General features: G+C 39.2%; 1 protein-coding gene across 1 annotated transcript in view; it reads left to right on the top strand.

Annotated features, from left to right (window-relative positions):
- LOC102786075 (cadherin-4-like) overlaps positions 1-19,226 on the top strand; it is a 242,974-nt gene that overhangs the window by 152,973 nt on the left and 70,775 nt on the right. Inside the window, exons 4-5 of the mRNA XM_006796486.3 lie at positions 5,300-5,526; positions 17,666-17,863. Of these exons, the coding sequence (XP_006796549.2) occupies positions 5,300-5,526; positions 17,666-17,863 (425 nt within the window). The remainder of the gene's footprint in view (positions 1-5,299; positions 5,527-17,665; positions 17,864-19,226) is intronic.

The following is a 19,226-nucleotide window of genomic DNA, read 5'->3' as shown; positions in this document are numbered from 1 at the left end:
AATATGACTGCACTTCATTCTGTGAATTCCTCAGGTGCTTATGTACATAAAATGCACTAAAAGCGTGAAACAGCCAGATTACTGAACCAACACAAGCGGGTTTGGAACAATTCATTAATACAACCAGGTTTGCTTTGATGAATTTTTGATTGATAAGTAGCAGCCAGTTTTGAGTAGTTATTCACTTGTTCTTTGTACTGTGTGTTCATCATCTATTTCTTTTCATAAATAATAATAAAAAAAAACTTTGAACATTTTTAGTTTGATGTTTTCTGACAGCATTTTTTCTGAATGGCACAACACAGTTTGAAAAGAGTCTGTGTCCAGTGCATACTCTCTTTATTTTTGACTCCGTCTGCTTGTGCACTGTGAGCATTTTTTATAGTAGGCGTTGGTCACTACCATCATCCTTTTGAAGGTTATTGTGAAGAATAGAGAGATGAGCCACTGTCCATGATTGGCATCAGAGAATCAGTCTCCCTGATGAGCTTCTAACATAGCTTTAAACAGCCTTCTATCACAAGTTTGTCCTCTTTTTATAATTTATCAGTAGTGGACAGTGGACCTGGCTCTGTTAAGTCAGCCACTGAGGGCCAAGCCCACTGTACAGCCCCACTCTACTCTGATTAGACTGCATACTCCCTGTGGAGACTGTGATCAGCGGCCAGACTCATCTCATCTCTTCATCCAACCTCTTTTCTATATTTCTGAGCTCCATTGCTCTCTCTTTGTCTCATGTTCACTCTCTCTTTCTCTCTTCTTTCATTCTATCCATTGATCCATCTGTCCCGATCTCTCGAGAGGCCAGCCCAATTAACCTGTTTAAACAGCCATCTGAGCATCCCATCCATTCCAATGTGGGTGTGTAACGGGGATCTAGTTCACTGAGCCAGGAGCCCAGTGCAGGCCTCATCCACTGCCCTCCCCAGTTTCCAGCTCCACCTTACCTCCAAGTTCTTACTCCTTTTCTTCCTCATCGCTATTTTAGACATGTGGTTTCATTTCTTCAACTGCATGGCATCCAATGTAGTTTTTATATACCATACTTACTTTTGCTGTTTTTTCATTTCCATGTTTTTCCTGTACAGTTAATTTCACTGTCACAGTTATTGCCACCTCTACACATTCTTCATCCTTCCCTTCTCCCCTCCCCTCTCACCTTCTTATTGTCACTCCTCAGCTTTCTCCCTGTCCCCTGACTCCATCCCTTTCTCACTTCCCTTTCAACACTTGTCAGCTACTTCCTGCCAGGCTGTCCATAGAACACCACAAGAAGGTCACATCTCTTTTTTTGTGTTTCTCTCCTCCTTGTCCTTGTGTTATTGGAGTGAGATGGAAACTTTAATTAGAAAGGGGGGCGGGGTGGTAGTGGGGAGGGTTGGATGGTGATAACAACCAAGCAACGCACAAAGCTCCATTTACTGTCTTTCACCGTATCGTAATGGAGAAATCAATGATTATATTCCTTTCCTGTGTTGGAACGCACTGAGCATGGTAGAATTTGTAACATTTCAGGGGTTGACTGTCGGTGAAGAAGTGCTGTGTTGGCTGTTTAAGACAGACACACTGGGGTGTCTGTCTTATTTGCCAGATCAATGCTCAAACGGAGCCTACTGCTTTGGACGACTTGTTAATGTGTAGCACTGTGCCGTTGGGCTTCAGTGCTTTGTTGCTGGCCAATTTTTATAATCTCTTTTATAGCGGTATTGACCCGAGTGAGTGAAAGGAGCTATGCTATGGAGGTCCGTGTGTGTGTGTGAGCATGCGTATGTTGATGGAGGGGTAAAATTGGCACTGTCTTTTCTTAACTGGTGCAAGAACAAGTCCCTCTGGGTACTCTATCCACACCCTGTCACTCTATTTCCAAATGGGTATGGGTGTAGTTGGTTTGGCTTGTCATTGCTAAGACATGCCAACACTGAGAAAATACAGGCTTACACATGCATAGGAATGATTTACTCTGACAGCACATGCACTACTATTACTACATACCTTACTGATTTTACTGAACATGAATTTCTGAGACGCTTTACAGCATTAAGGTGTTGTTGCTTTTAAAACATTAGGAATTTAAGATCTGGACTTAACAAGATGTTAGTGAGAGCTGTGGTTTGGAGATGGAAATATTAAGATTTGTGTTGGGAGTGACCAGGACGAACAAGATTAAAATATATATGCAGTGTGAGTATATCACAGGAACAGTTCAGGATGAGTGGCTAGGAGGCAAAGTTAGAGGCGAGGTTGAGATAGTTTGGACATGTACAGAGGAAGCATGGCTACATTGGATAAAGGACAATGGAGAGTGAGCAGACAGGCAGGATGAAAAGAGGAAAATGACAGAGAAGTAGAAGGAGTTGAGATGGAGACAGATGGCCCACTGTGAAGTAATTGTGTGTTGATTAATTAATAATTCATTCATTCATTCATATAGTTATTTACTGGTAAACAGACAGAAAACATGATATGTAAACTAGACAGATTACGATATTATCTAACCCTGTTTTCTAGCCTTACCGCATTAGTTGAGTACAATTTGGTGTGAAGTGAACCCATTATTTCAGCATCACTCTCAGACCATGCAAAAGATGTTTACAAATATTTTCTTACTTTCACATAAAAAAAAAATCATCATAGCATGGTTAAGTTATTTAATGTCCAGTCAGTCACAGTTTCGGCAGATCAGCTGATCTCAACACCAGGGCTTAGCTGATGACCTTTTAAGCATCCAGCTGGCCAATCTCACATAGAAAACACTAACTGGGTTGCTTCAGCTTGTTATGTTTCTTGATCATCTGCAAGCCACTTTGCAACACATCTCCGCCACGGCTCCTTCTATCGTGCTGTGTCTGAGTTAGTCAGTGTCAGATCTTTTGTCACCGATGCTTCTTCTTGTTTTGCTGGCTCTCTTGATGCAAAGATAGCGAGGTTCCAGGACCGAGCCATAATGCCAAATATAAATGACTACATATGGAAATAACAATCTCCTTTTGATGTCTGTGATCATGCCTAAAATGAAGACTGATACATTCAAAATGTATTTTTGATAGCGAATGCCTTTTAAGTGCTACAGAAGTGCATGCTTTCTTTAATATGGCTTGAAGCACCCCTTGCTGATTATCCCTTTTCTTAGTGGAAAGTATAAGCCTACAGGCCTGTGCCAGCCATAACTGCAATATGGCTGCACTGCTGGCTGTGTGCCTAGTTTATAGAGAGAAGAGACAATAATTGGAGGACACAGAGAGAAGGGGCAACAGACCACCTGCTGCTTGTGTTTTTTTCAGGTGTTCGAATGCTTCACAGATACAAGCACTTAGAAATATAATAAAGCATGCTTTGAATTTGATTTTTGACTTCTTCTCATTGTTAATATATTCAGGCAGTGTTCCAAAACTCTGTTTGCACAGACACATGTTTGCCAACTGGTGTGTTTTATCATCCCCATCCCCCAACCCCCAGATGTAATCTTTGGAAATCTGAAAAAAAAAAATGATGGTAGAGAAGAAATGACACAGGGTTGGACAAAAAGAGAAAAGTGAATGAGATAAACTGAAAAGACAAGCAAGGCTTTTAGGTAGGGGTGAGGGTTGTTCGGCAATACAAAGAGAGCAATGGTCTGATGATATCCATGATCCAAAGCTTTGTTGCCTCTTGTATTGATGTAATCCATCTTCTATATCCTGCCTTTTTCTGTCTACACCAGGACTCTTTGTGCAGCTCCTGATACACTCTGTGGACAGTATCGTTGAGAGGCTATTCCCTCTGACTGAGCTCTGAGTGGCCATCTGAACAACCGGCCTTAGAGAGGAGGGCACTGGCATGATCACAGGTGTTTTTAGGGCTAGACAGCACAAAAAAAGCTGGATTTAATCATAGTTTACACCCTGTAATAGAAACCTTGTTTCAGCTATTGTAGTGGTTTGGGGGAGAGAGAAAGCCATGAGAAATCTGTGAGTAATGGCATTCTGCTTAAGGTTTCCTTGATATGTTATCTGGACTCTAATCTCTGAGTGGGAAGGCTACAGGTGCTGCGAGGGAGAAAGGAAGTGAGAACGAGAGACTGGTATGGGCTGTGCTCGCTAGTGACTCATCCTGTTATGAACTGCGCAAGAATTTCATTAGAGAGCAAACACAAGAGTGTCCTGGCAACTCTGAAAGCTCCATGGTGAACAGGTTTATGGTGCCATCTTAATTTAACAGAATATGAAGGACACAAACCCCTAGAGGCTTTCTGCGTTAACATCCCTCAGATTACATTACGGTTTGTGTTTCCCGTCTCAGTGCAATGCTTTCTGTGTAGCGTAAGCTTCCTTTAATCTTTTTTCTTAATTGGTTAAACTGAATCATAGGTTTAATCAATATTTGGAAAGATGTTGATTTTTGTCAGGGAAAGAAGGAGCAAATAAGGAGTGCTAACTGCACTGCAAAAATATTTTTATTTATAACGGCTACAAAAATTACATAACACTCAGGTCAGGTTGTTAGTTTTCTCCACACGCTTACACTGTATTCTCTAATGGAAACCGGTGGATGTGTGTAATAAAGCCTTAGAAAAACTACTGAAGCAATGCAAACCCTGTGATTTGCAGGAGTCTGTGAAATATGCTATCAAGCCAAGCCATATAGAAGGAGAAACTATTTAAATCCTCATTCAGCAGTTCCCCTACTGTACATTAGAGTAAGATAATGATGTGGCATACTCCACAGCGCTTTCTATATGTTGTATGTGCCTTCAGTTTATAATTGGAGAAAGAGAAGAATTACAACTAAAGCCAAAAGCATAGTCTTTGTCAAAAAACTGACTATATGAGCAGATTAAATATAGAAGACAGAAGATTTAAAGGTTGTTTGTTGTCCGTATGTATGCTGTATTCTTCTTTGTAAGTCTAACAATAAACTAGCAGACATCTTTACATGCATCTTTATCAAATTCAGTTACAGCTTCTTGTCATTGTCATGTTTCACCTCTACATTTACAGGATAAAGAGGCACGCATCTGCATACAATAATCCTCAGGAGTCTAATCACAGTGACTGCTTGACCTTATTATTAATAGAGACTAAATGGTGAGAAACACCAGTGTCGGACTAGGCTAAATAATCTTTCTTAAGAGTAGCCAGTTTGTCATGTTCCTCCTAATGAGATGCGAGTACTGCAGGTACGCTATGTTTAGATATGTTTTTGTGAGTTAGGAAAGCAGTTTCAACTTCATGCTTTCCAGTGTTTGTACCTGTTTTGCTTCTTAGTTTCTACAACTGTGATGAATAGTGAATTCAAATCCTCTCTTTTTGTGTGTCTCCAGTGAAGTTTGATGACTGCATGGGAAATGAAGGTGTGGTCTTCCAGAGCAGCAACCCCCTCTTTGGCGTGCGGACAGATGGATCCATCTTTGCCCAACGAGAGGGAGCCAACCTGGATGAACCTGTCCAATTGAAACTGACAGCAAGTGGTCCGCACACTCATGTCTGGGAGACTATGGTGCAGTTGGCACTGATTGACCTACCATCATCCCAACAAACTGAAAATGAGGTGAGTTTCAGATTTTATGAGCTCGAGCACAGACACACAGAAATATCATGCTTCAAATTTCAATTATCGTTCCAGAGTTTTTTTTTCCTATCACATTTTCTCCAGTGGTCTGGCGATAGTAACAGCCAAGAATCAGGTCAAAACTCCTTGGGGTTTCAGCGAAGGGGAGAGAGGGGGTGGAGCAGAAAGAAGTAGCAGTGCCACACAGTTAAAAGTGATAGAATCAAACTGCCACAGGGGGAGAGTAAGATTCCCCTCAGCCATAAGCTGTTATTGGAAAACATCCTGTGCCTTGGGTATCCCAGGGGTTCTTGTCTCTTCCTTTTCTATTTAAAAGCTGTCAGAGGTCAGAGACAGAGACTGAGCAGTATGAGCCTAACTGTCCCCATGACTACGGTACCACAAGGCCAGCTCTGAGAGCCAATATCACCCCAAGTGTTAATTACATTAGGCAAAAACAGGGGCCTGTGTTCATTAACTAAGTGCACATCTCACATAAGTTATTGGAAAATAAATTCCAGAACAGATCAAATCTCACTTACATTAAAAAAAAATGAAAAAAGGCTGCCAAGGATTCGTTTTTACTCAGTAGACAGTTCTCGTTTTCGGTAAGAAGCGGCCATTATCTGCCAGTCAAATAAAAACACTAAAATGTTGAAGACACTCGTGCTTGTTATAGATGGACTCTAATGAGAAAGGTGTTACCTTTCTGTTACCACAGGGAAGTTCCACCTGATTATAACTTCTTTGAGCTCATTATTTTGGTTTTTGCATCAAACTAAATGTACTTTTGCTGCTTTCTGCAGCTTTCTTCACTGAAAAACCTCTAAACGGCCACTTTACCAGTGAGTCAGATCTTTCCACAGCACAAATCAGCTCTGATGGCTCAGACTGCACAGCCGACGTCGTCAGATTCGCAAACACAAATACATAATCTGCTCCAACTTGTGCATGGATTGGATAAAAATGATTCAACTTTACCTTTAGTTTGAGTTTGTTCATTGCACTTATTTTTGGAAGGAACTGTGCACAGAAACAGTGACCACTGAGAGAGAGGGAGAAATGCCCATTTCTGGCCTTCAATTTTCAAATTCCAGTCTACCAAGCTGGCTATCATTTCTATTGGTTTTCTCTAATAAAGCGGGCTAAAATCTGCCCTGCATGTAAAAGTGCAAATGCATATGAGCCTAAAAGTTCCCCAGTGATTGTCAGTGTTTTCTTTCTAAAACTGTATCTGGCATATAGTAGCAAAATTCTACTTTTTCTCAATGCAATATATGATTTTCTCTGGCAACAGCTGAAACAAATGAAAATAAAGATCTATGCTCCTGGAAGGAAGTGCAAATAATCAACTGAAAATGATTTGCTGTACACCCACCTTTATTTTATATATTTTACTTTATCAATCAAAAGCAGGTGCAATAGATTTATATAAGAAAACAATTATCAGGTAGTAAGATCATTTTCCTCGATGTTTCTAACACCACATAACAGGACATTGACCATTTTCTCGTTTTCCCATTTGATTCGGGCTCAGAGTTGTGGATAGCTTTAGTTTTAGACACTTTCCATTTATTCGCTTCTTTAAAATGTCCACGTTCAGCATAAGGGAGGTCGTTAAAGAGTTTGATTAGATTTACTGTTACAAACATTTTGTGGCAGTCGGGCACATTGCCAAACGTTGTGCCCTCACTCTCTGTGAGGAACTTCCACGCTAACGATAATTTATCGCTAGCATGTGGCTTTGAAAGGTGTTCACAACTTTTTTGCCTCTACTCCTGCATGAAAGGGAGCTGCTCGCTGCAAGAATGAGAATCAGACAATTCTGGTCCCTGGCTGGTCAGAAACTATTAGCCAATCATTGTTGTGATGAAAATAAAAGCAGTGAAACATTTCCATTATGCTAACAATCAGACGGTAGTCGTGCGCAATGCTAGAAAATGGAAGCAATGGCAATATGTCAGTCATAAATTCACAGAGCCAAACGGAGAGTGGGATATCTGCTGGTAGTTAATGGGAATGAGGGGAAGAGTGTGTATTGTTCTGGCTCTGAATAGGTTGATCTTTAATTACGCTCTTTTATAGTTAATGCTGGCTTTTTCACTCGACTGAGTTTCAGTACTAAAGTGTCAAAGGTCAAATGAATGCATTTTTAAACGTAATTTTCCACTGAGTCAATTAATATGTATATCCCGAGGAGCAAAGAATAGACAAGCAATCAAACAAGATGGTCAGAGGTCAGAAATATGCTACAAGTTGTAACAAACATGTATGAGGACAGCAGGAGAAAGCAGGGCGCTAAAACAAAATGTGATGTTTCATTATGGAAATGGTGCTTTGTGGTGTGCTCTGTTGAATAATAACTTCCAGATGTCTGGGTAGCCAGGGGCTGGCTGATATCAAAGCATGCAGGGTTATGGGGAGGCAGTGGCGTGGAGGGGAAGTGCTGGGACCACCGCCAGCTGGCTAAGGCTGATGGCACCAGGGCTGTGGGTGGGGGGCGAGCTTGGTTGAGGATTGGGGGGCATCCATTTCACACTCAGTGACTCCTGTTCACATAGCATTACTGTGCATAAGCATGTGTGCAAGAATGTTATTTTATTGTGGGAGATTATGTTGGATCAAGTGTGTATTATGCTAATTTTGCGTTAAATTTTCATTGCTGCGTATGCTCTATGTGTGCTTGTGTCTTCGCTTGGCACCTAAAGGTTTAATCTGTGCAAAGTTGCATGCCAGAGAATGTGTGCCCCGTCTGTGTTGTATTAAGAAAAATAACGAAATCTCTAGAATCTATAAAGCTGTCTTTAAAAAGTCTACTAACTCCAGTTTGCTGTTGCTCTTTTTCCCCCGTCTTTCATAAGAGTTTGAATAAGTGATCACATATCTCTGCTTTTCCTATTTTTCTAAATCTGTTGCATCACCATCCTGTAATTTTTCTGTGTGAATATGAGTAAGAAAGAGTGAATCGGAGTTGAAGTTTGATCAGAATTATACCATAGTGAAAGAAAAACCTGCTTAAGCCTTTTGCTGCAGTGATCTTTCTCTCTGTGTCTCTACGTTTTTCTGGGTTTTTTCTTGTTGTGCATGTTTTTCTCTCTACATTCTCCTCAGGGAACTCACTAGTACCTGTTAGCATGTGTAGATAAAAGGATTTAGAGCATGACTTATTTAGGCAGAGGGAGGTGAGGGGGGTCACATCTGCTTCTGACAACTGACTCCTCATCTCCCTCAATCCATCCCAAACATGTCTTGTTCCACCTCTGCCTCCCCTCACTGCACTGGTGGGATGTGGGGCAGCCATCCCCTGCAGTCAACCCCATGAAGCTTTCCTCTCTCTGAAGAAAAAGAATGCATTTATCCGGGCCTAACTCACATCTGTCTCATTTCGCTCATGCCCGTGTGCACAAACTGGGTTTGTGCACACGGGCACGTTGTGCTTAGCAGACATTCGTTTCTTGAATATGGACTGAATGCAAAGGACCACACTGAGTTTCTGGCAGAAAACTATTTTGACCAGCAGATGTGACAGAAAACCGTGACTGATACCCGAGTCATGCTCAAGTTTCCCCAAACCGCACAGTGCAGGAAACAGAATATGGTAAAATTTGTTAGGACTAGTCTGCCTCTTGTGCAGATGGGTGACACAGTACAAGAGGAGGAGGGGAGACTGCTTGTTTTTTCTTTTCTGACTCTGAGAATGAGCACAAGCTGATCAAGGATGATCAGGATTTTTGTCAGTTCCAGTGCAGTGGGTTGTACTGTAGCACCCCTGTTGGTCAAAATAGCAAATGCTTCAGTTCCTAAACTGGCAACTTTAGATGGTGAGAATTTAAACACAGTCATATTTAACTAATTCATATATAACTAAACTGCTGGCATAGGTTCACAGTTTACTCAGTTTTTACTCATTTTATGTCTGAATATGCACTGAATATTTTATGATATTCCACTACATTTGATTATATATTAGAATAGTTGTTTGATTTGCAGTTACTTTAAACTGTATTTTATTCATATTAAAGTCATCTATACACTTTAGTGGCATCTAATGTAATCAACAGGTCAGCTCTTTGATTGGATTACACAATCTTGCACAGTAAGGTTTTTAAAATGATGAGGGTTGAGACGCAGATGTTTAAATGACTGTTTTTTTTATGACATTAAGGCATACTATTAAAAGGTAAGACATGGAGGTTGTGCTTTACCTTGAAATAATTAGAAACTTTACCACAAAAGATGAGTATTTTTTGTTAATTGGCCCTTTTATTTTGTGTGTGTGTTTGATTGTATACACCACTTACACATCAGCAATGTTTCCAAAACCTGGTGTTTTTAGCAAAAAGCTCAATATACATTTATCCATTATCCATGAGGATAAAGACAGCAATTTAGTTTTAGTGTTTTTCAGTTCATGTTTACAGCAATTTATTGAATATCGAAATCATGAACTAGAACTGACGATTACTATCTGGATTTGGTGGAAAACAAAGGAGGCTTACAGATTTCTCTAAAATATTATGACTGAATACCAATATAATTTTCCATATTGGCTTTTTTTGTTATTTTGGGAATAATTTGTCTTTAAAATTCTGATAAAAACACTGTAACTGTGTTATCTGCAGGGCAGGGAAGAGGCTGCAGGGCTATTTGTATTAACAGGAGCGGATGGGCTCCTGTTGTGCTCCTTAGCAGATGACATTTGTATCTGATTATTTTCTTTATTTATTCATGCTGTTATTGGCTAAGAGACACAAAATAATATTCCAAGTGAGGATGTCTTTCCGTTCTAATCGAAAAGCTGAATACAATATTAATATTGTTATTGTTATTGCATTTGCCCAATGAGAATTTACAAATGTAAACTTCAGTTTTCTACTGTTGTCTTGTACAGGAATGTGTGGTAAAGGGGTAGAGCAACAATTTTAATGTACATTTAATGTTAATTTTTTTTTTCAAGCCTTTTCAAAACAGTACTAAATTGTTATTTTGAAAGACACAAAATCAATCATGAAAAAATAAGCTTTCCTAGGACTCTCTGCAGTCCTGTGGGAAACTAAGTACACCCTTTTGCTTCGATAGAAATTAAGGGGGGATGTAGCAGGCAGGTGCTGATAATGACATGCAGTTCATTAACTGATCATCCACAAGTGTGATCACCTCTTGAAAAATCTAAATTTTAGCAGTTTACTGGTTTGGAGAATTCAAACCAGTGGTGCACATCACATCCCAGCAGATTCACCCCAAGGTCAGACCATGCAGTACTAAAAGAATTTGCAAAAACATCCAAAAGTTACATCTCAGACTCTACCGGAATCAGTTAGCATCGTAAATCTTAAAGTTTTTGTAAGTATAATTAAAAAAAGACTGAACAAGTATGGCTTGTTTGAAAGATTTCTGAAACAATGTCCTTTCCATGGACTGATGAGACCAAAGTGAAAATGTTTGGCTATAATGCTCAGGACCTTATAATCACTGAGTCGATGATAAACTCATCTGTACAGTAAAGTATTGTCAAATGTTACAACATCTGTCCTAAAACTAAAGCTTGGCCAAAACTGGGTAATGAAAAAGGACAATGGTCTCAAGCAGAGTTGCAAATCAATAACAGAAGTGTTTCAGCCAAAGTTCAAACATCAACCTGATTGAAATGCTGCGGTGAGCCCTTAGCATTAACCTTAGAGCTGTGTATAAATGAATGCCTGCAGACCTCAAAGAACTGACGCAATGTTGTAAAGAAGATCACTGTTTTATTTGGTGTATTTTTATTTATTTTTTTTGTATGGGAAAAGTGTGGCAGTGATGGGATGTCGCTGGGGATGCAATGGAGAGCTCCACTTTGCTGCCTCAGCTGTCTGTTCTGGGCCCATGGCAGGAGTACAGTGGCATGCTGAGGTCTAAAGTGCTGCTGAACTTTGCTCACTCGGGAATGGATCCCAGTATGGACAACAGACTGCTGCACAGCATGGAGGGTGGTTTGATTTGTTAATTTGCTGACTGAGCTAGTTCTTGCCCTACAAGATCCAAAGATGATAGACAGATTTTACTGTTGTTGTGCTCTTAGAAGACTGAAATAAACAACAGTGAGTGGAACCCTCCCACAGTCATAGGAACTCATAACACGTCTTTTTTTTTTTGCTTCTATATAATTATTTGTACCTAATTAATTGTTTCAATTAATTATTTAGGGTACATATGATGTGGTGCTGAACTTCAGGCTTAAAAAACTTTCCTCTAAAATTTATAAGAGCACCTTTCCCTCTGCGTTAGTTAATGGGCACTTTCATCTAAATTACTAGAACTGACTATAAAGTAAGCTAGCTTTTGCTGGACTGCCAACTTCTAGGGACAAATCACACGTGAGGCTTATTCCTGTCCACAGCTTACAGCGGGTTTGTAAGGCATTGTTTCACAACTTGAGCTTTCATGGCATATCATAAAGTAGAGATAAGCAGTGGAAATATGACGTCTGTGGGTTTGTTTTGCTTCCTGTTCTCTTAATTTTTTAAGCCAGAAGGAGCAAACGATGGAAACCAAAAACAGAGCTATGGGAGCTATGGGAAATATTATTATAATATTGGCCTTTTTAAGTTTAAAGTCTTTGTACAAAAGTGGTAAAAATCTACCAACGCAGAAGCTTTTATAATTTCAGCCCTTAAGAGCAGTAATTTTGTGGATGGTACATTAAATATTTATTGCATATGGCCATGTGGAGCAGCAAATCCAGTCTTTCTTTGAATGTGAATGTGGTCTCCTCACCTACCGTAATCTTTTACCTGTGTAAAAATCTCTCCTTTTGCACTATTACTTAAAGTGCCCTGGATTTCACAGTCCAAGATGTCTGAAGTACAGCACTTGGTTGATGAAACTGAACATGACACCTAAGCCCATGCTCCTCCACACCCCACATCCCTACCCACCCACACAAACACATACACACCATATGCCAGGTTGCTTGACACATTTTCTTTAAAGCAGCCTTAAAAGCTTTTTTCTTGGGCGTCCATCTAATGAAGTCAGCCTTGAAAGCATTGTTTCCGCTGGCAGATACAAGCCAACCCTCTGAGGGACCTTGACCAGGCAAGAACAAACAGAGACAAAGAAAAACACTTTTTATAGACTGCATCATACAGGACCTTCAACTTTCAATATGTGCCAGAAGCCATTGCCATCTTCCAACACTGTAGACTGCTTCTGTGTTGTATTTTATTTTTATTCTCAAATGTCAGCTGCTGGGGAGGAACTGTAAAGCTACACATTTCACAGAAGTAACAGAAATCGAAAAACTCGAAGAAAGATTAATAGCACTAATCACCTTTAATGGAAATACAATGTAACTGAACCTGTTCTTTACTTAGTTATTTGTTTATTTTTACAAATGAGTCTATGATGCTGGATTTTTTTATACTCCCTCCCATCACACATGCTCACATGTACACACTGTAACATATTTATTTCCATATTTTAAATGCAAAATTATTAACCACTAGTTAGATATATCCAAAATATTGGTCACTTTGTTAGACACACCTGTTCAACTGTTTAGTAATGCAAATATCAAATCAGCCAATCACAGGGCTGGAATTCCTTTAGGCATTTAGACATAGCAAGCAAAATGGGAAACAAAGGTGATTAAGTGACTTTAAGCATAGCATCGGCTGGTCTGAGTGTTTCAAAAACTGCCAAGAAACTGAGATTTTTTGGCATAACTATCTCTAACTTTGACAGAGAATGGTCTAAAAAAAAGAGAAAATATCTAGTGAGCAGTTCTCTAGTTGTAAATATTTTGTTCATGCCAAAAGTCAAGGGAAATGGCCAGAGTGCTGATAGGAAGGCAACAGTAACTCAAATAAACACTTACTGCAACTACGGTATGCAGACAACAACAACACATCAAACTTGAAGTACATGAGCAACAGCAGTAGAAGACCAGACCGGGTGGTAAAAACAGGAATCTAAGGATGCATTTCATCATCGAGTGGGATGACATAAGATTGGAAAATGTTGCCAATTTTTTTTTCCTTACAGGCTCAGTTTCTATGGAGACATTTAGATGGGTGGGGTCAAAATTTGGCATAAACAATATGAAAGCACAAATGCTTTGTATTAACTGTTCAAACTGCTAGTAGTGGTGTAACAGTTGAATAAATGTTGTGGAATGGGAGATTCACATCACAGATGTGCAGATGACATGATTGTACTTTCTCCATATGTTTGTCCTGTTTATATCTCTTTTATAATTTCAGTTTTCGCACACTGTGCATTTAAATGGGGGAACTGCTAGGTATGGGCTACCCTGTACAAATGAAAGTTGATTTACTTGCCTCGATTAGCGATCCTGGAGGAGACATAACAAAGACACAAACTACGGATTTCTTGCTGTCTGCTGGCATGAGTGTTTGGTTAGTAAAGCTTTGTGCAGCTGTTTTACCTGCTGGTGCACCATCAGCCTAACACAGCCCAGTGCTTGAGGAATCCATGTTATTGAGACAAGCTGTCAGTACCTACTGACTAGGGGGAGACAGAGAAAAACAATAACACTGCAAGAAGAGGGCAGAGGGGAGCACGAAAGCTAGGGATAGCTCAAGGGACTGTGATTGAGACAGAGTGCAAGTGATGCATAGCTTCAGCTATGATGTTCGTGACTGAATTCTTGACATGTTTTACTATCTTGTAACCCTGAGCTGTGTTGGTAAACTTACCGTCGAACAACTCTGCAGATAGTATCACTTTAATATTACCTTTTGCCACTGGAACAGTAAACGCGAAGCTGTAAACTTGCAGATGATGGGCTCTAAACTATAGCTTTAGAGATAAATCGTGTATGTATAAAGCAATATACTTTAACAGAAGGAATAATATATTTGATAATGAAGGGAATCAGGTGTCACACTAAAAGTTCTACTACTGTAATTTTAACGATTTTTGCTTGTTTTAGCACATCTCGGAAGGATCTGCAATAAAGCAAATTTTTGTACACTCTGTTCATTGTCTGTTCACAGTCATGTGGTTTGCAGTATTTCCACACAGACATTACTTATTTGATGTCCGTCATAACTCCAGCATTTGATGTAGCTGTTTTGACTCATGGATGAGTTAATGTTCTTTAGGAGATTGAAAATGGGTTCCTTTCACATTTGAGTTCCTTATTTGAGCATCTTTCAAAAAGACAGTTTTGTGGTGGTCATTTCTCTGTGCCTATAGGGATGGTGTGAGAAAAGTGTATGATGGGTGCATACTGTATGATTGAGGTGTGTGTCTGTGACTCAGCTGTCATTGTCTGTTGAAAGAGGCTGTAAATCCAACTCCAGACACGCTTTCTGTTAATGGGCTTTTTATGCCTGGTGTAAATGACAAAAGGTATGAAGTTTATGGTTTCTTTTAAATATATGCACATACATACTCGCACAGAATTAACATCACCTCTGTCCTGCTTGAGTCTACGCGTGATGACACAAAGTGTTTTTCATATGGCGTTCTTCTGATAAGAAATGTTTACATGTTTTAAGAGCGATAGTCTTTTACAATTGCTATATCATTGTTATTGCTCCTATGTGTCTTGGTTAAAAATGAGAGATTTTCTGGAGTAATTCGTGTGCACATAACTAAAGTGAGAATTGTACTGAGTATAAACATATAATCATTTGTTTGAGAAGAGAAAGGTACTTATCAACAATATGTATCATGGGTGCATATTACTGTCATTAAATTTAAAATGCATTTATTTTTTTCAAAAAAGAAAAATAAAATCTCAGTGCACATTTATAACAATAATCATAATGTTCTTTTTGTGCCATTTTCCATTAAATGACTTTTATGACTTGCAAATTATAGCATTCTTTTGTGTTATCTTTATTTAACACAGCATCCCAAATTTTGAAATTAGGCTTGTAGAATTGCACGCAGTATCGTAAAAAGGACAAATTGTTGGAAAGCTTTTGCAGAAAATCTGCTAATGTTTTGAATTTAAAGCAAGTTTGGTGCATTAAGGTAAATTTACACACCATTTGGCACATGAAATTTTCATGTGGTCTGCCAGCGAATTGTACTGCTGGTATTTCCATTGAGTTTTGTGAAGCGTTAGAAAGACTCCGTTTCTTTCTCACTTATTTTTGCTTTTTTTCTTACTTTCGTACTGGGGAAAACATTTTTTGAAACCCTGCTGAATTTGTAAGTTTGTTCACTTACAAAGAAATGAACAGTCAGTGGAAATACAGAATATCAACCAAAATTTGATTTATATAGCATTGATTGAAATAAGTATTTGTTCTCCAAGCAAATAATAACTGAATATTTGTTAGCAAGCACAGTAAGACGCTGCTTGTAGTTGGTCACCAGGTTTGCACACATCTGACGAGGGGTTTTGTCACTTTCCTTGGCTTTCTAAATCCTTTTAGTTTCTTGGCTGCTGTTTGGCAACTTATAGCTCCCTCCACAGATTTTCCATAGGATTGAGATCTGGAGACTCGCTAGGCCATTCCATGACTTTGATTTGCATCTTTAGCCACTCTTTGCCTTGGTGTTATGTTTTGAAGACCTATTCACAACCCATGTTCAGTCTTCTGGCTAAAGGAAGGAAGTTCTTATCCAAGATTTTACTCTGCATTGGACCCTCGGTGCAGTAAAGTCATCATGTACCCTTAGAAGAAACATAGCCTCAAAGCTTAATGTTTCCACCAACGTTCTTGACTGTGGGGATAGTATGCATTTCTCTTCCTCAACACATAGCAGGTTGAGTTGCCAATAAGCTTGATTTTGGTTTCATCTGACGTAGCACATTCTCCAAAACATTCTCTAAATCATTCAGATGGTCAATATCATGCCATGTGCATTATCAAGCAGATTGGCAGATTTCAGTCCATTACAGCGTAGTGTGTTACCAGTGGTGTTTTTGAGGACTGTAGTGCCTTTTGATCATTAACAAACTCCTATATAGTTTTACGATGCACCCTGTCACCTTTTTCGTGATCTTCATCCCCTTATGAGGCAAGATCTTGCATGGAGCTCCAGACTGAGGGCAACTGATGTCCATTTTATATTTCTTGCATTTCCAAATAATCGCACCCACAGTTGTCACTTTCTCACCAGTTTCTTACTTACAGTCTCGTAGCCTGTTCCAGCCTCGTGTAAGTCTACAGTCTTGTCCCTGACATTCTTTGACAACTTTTTGGTCTTGCCCATTGTGTTGGAGAGGTGGGAATAGATGAAATTGATTCTGTCGACGGGTGTGCTTTATACACATAACAAGCTGAGATCAGGAGTGTCTGTAATTGATTGTGTGGTTGAATGTTATGTGCACCACACGGGCATAGAGACAGTTTTTGAGAGCCAGAATTCTGGTTGGGTTGAAGTGCATCGAATCCTTATTTCACTCCATGACATGCAACTTTTATATAATATGTTTATTCTGGATTTTTTTTTTCACATTCTGTCTCTATAAATTAAAATAAAACCACGATAAAAATTAGACTGTTCAACCTTAAAATATTTCCCCAACTGTATATACAATTATTGTGTTAAATTTTTTTAGTTGCAAAAAGGTTTTTGGTTGACTTTTTTTTTCTTTATCCAAGCTGCCATATCTCCAATTACTTGCAAAAAGACTTGTTTTTTGCACAAGTGAAGGACTGATTTGGCGAATGATGAAATGAATGGATGAATGATCTTGTGTCTGACTGGGTCCATTAGATTTTTCAAAATCATTGCATTGTGCACTTTGTTTCCATAGCAACTTCAGACTTCTCTGCAGAAATACTAGTTAAAGGACAAAGAGTAGATACCTCCTTATATGTAATACTTGTTTTTATATTTAAAAAAAACAAACAGGTGACAGTGACAACTGCCATCTTAGCTGATGAGTTTGATGTTTTTTTTAAGGTGATGATTGATCATTGCAGCTACAGCAAGCTTTCAAAAGCTGGTACCCAAGAAAGTGGTTTGACATACAGCTAACTGCTAAAAAAAGCCTTGACATTTTCTTAGTGAAGAGATAATAAAAGATTTCAAAGTTCACAGAGATATAAAATAAATATGCTAAACCTATAAAAATGTCTTTTATCTGCAAAATTGTGCTTTGTCTTTTAGCGTAACATCAATTACTATTGTAGCATCCTAAGTAAAACCTTGTTGTTCTGTCTTTAAGGTCACAGAGAATGAAAAGAAAGTTGCTGGGAGAAAAGAGAAGAAGGAGGCGGTACAAACACCACCTCCTGTCATCACGTTCCCAAGGTCCGGTCGCAACATCACCAAGGGTCTACGAAGACAGAAGAGGGACTGGGTAATCCCACCAATCAATGTGGCTGAAAATTCTCGAGGACCGTTCCCTCAGATGCTTGTCAGCGTAAGTGACAGATTTGATTGGCCGCATCGCTGATGTGTTCTTAATTTACAGCTGGGATTTCTTGAGGGCATTTAACAAGTAAGGCTGATTGGGATATGTATAATGGATGGTGATAAATAACAGAAATACATTAGCATAACTAGTTTGTTTGCCACATCCTTGCAGATGATTATGCTGTGTTCCCCTGATGCAGCTACAGCCACAATGCCTTACGGTATTTAAACAGCCCTGATTGACCCTGAGAAGTTTTCCCCTTAGACACCTAAACAGCAAACTCTTGCACACTGTGAGGTCCCATAGGGTCACAGTGAAGCTAATGGTTGTTTATTCCTTTTTTTATGCATCTTTTCTTTCCTTTATCAGGTTATTTCAGAAAGGTTGCTTAAGGTTCAGTTCTATTTTTATAACTGTATAACAATGCAATTTGTCACAGAAGTTTTAGTGAAGCCTCTTGTTTGATATGAGAAGAAAGCATGAAATCCTGCCATTCTCAAAGTCAAAAGAGTAGAACAGTATTTCTTTTCTTCTGTGCCCTAATAGGCACATTAGTTTATTGGTTAAGAACTTCCTGTAAATAAAGAAGCAGCAGAAACATGACGAGTGTATAACCATGTCTTCGTTTAGCATTCAAAATCAGAATTTGTCAACAATTACAGATGGAAAATTGTATTTCTGTAAAACCTTTCCTTTTTTGATAAGGCTATAATTATACGCTATATATAAGTGCTGCATGTTGAAGGTTAGATGCTGAGCTCGCACACCTGTCGAATAAATTAATAAATAAATGTTTAACTTGCTGTGCAAAGGCTTGAGTTGCAGGAGGTTTAAAATTCAGGGATTCTGTCACAACAGAATGTGTGGTTTGACTCGCTCATAGGCAAGCTCTTGACTTTAAGATTGCGGTGCACGCTGTAATTCATCAAAAAACATTCCACAAGACTGCTGCTTTATTCGCTGCTGCTTCTTTCCTTCTCTCTTTATCTGGAATATCTAGCCATCAGCTTTTCCTTGCTGTTTACAAAACTCTCATAGTTTATCTCTTTGGGGTTTAAAATTGTGCAAAAGAAGCAGATTTTTCCTATTGTTTCTCTTCTTTGTTTTTCAACTGGGTTTCATCCAGTCCCCAGGGAAAAGCCTGGGGAGCTACTTGAAGGAAACTTTTTTATTCATTCTTTTTTTTTTCTTCCATAGTGAAACAAAAACATCAAGTCAAAGAGGAAGGAGTTTGTAAGTCTGTGTTTTGGAGTGAGTGCCTCTACAGCTGGAGTGTGTCCCATCAGCCTGGCACAGTGTGGCTTTCTCATCTGAGCCTGCTGAGCCCATGAGTAGTGCTACACCAGCAATAAACTGGCCAGACAGTTCT

The sequence above is a fragment of the Neolamprologus brichardi genome, chromosome 20 (assembly GCF_056152115.1).
Source record: "Neolamprologus brichardi isolate AB-2024 chromosome 20, ASM5615211v1, whole genome shotgun sequence".
NCBI lineage: Eukaryota > Metazoa > Chordata > Actinopteri > Cichliformes > Cichlidae > Neolamprologus > Neolamprologus brichardi.
The sequence above is the reverse complement of the archived record's forward strand: the minus strand, read 5'-3'. Positions and strand labels throughout refer to the sequence as shown.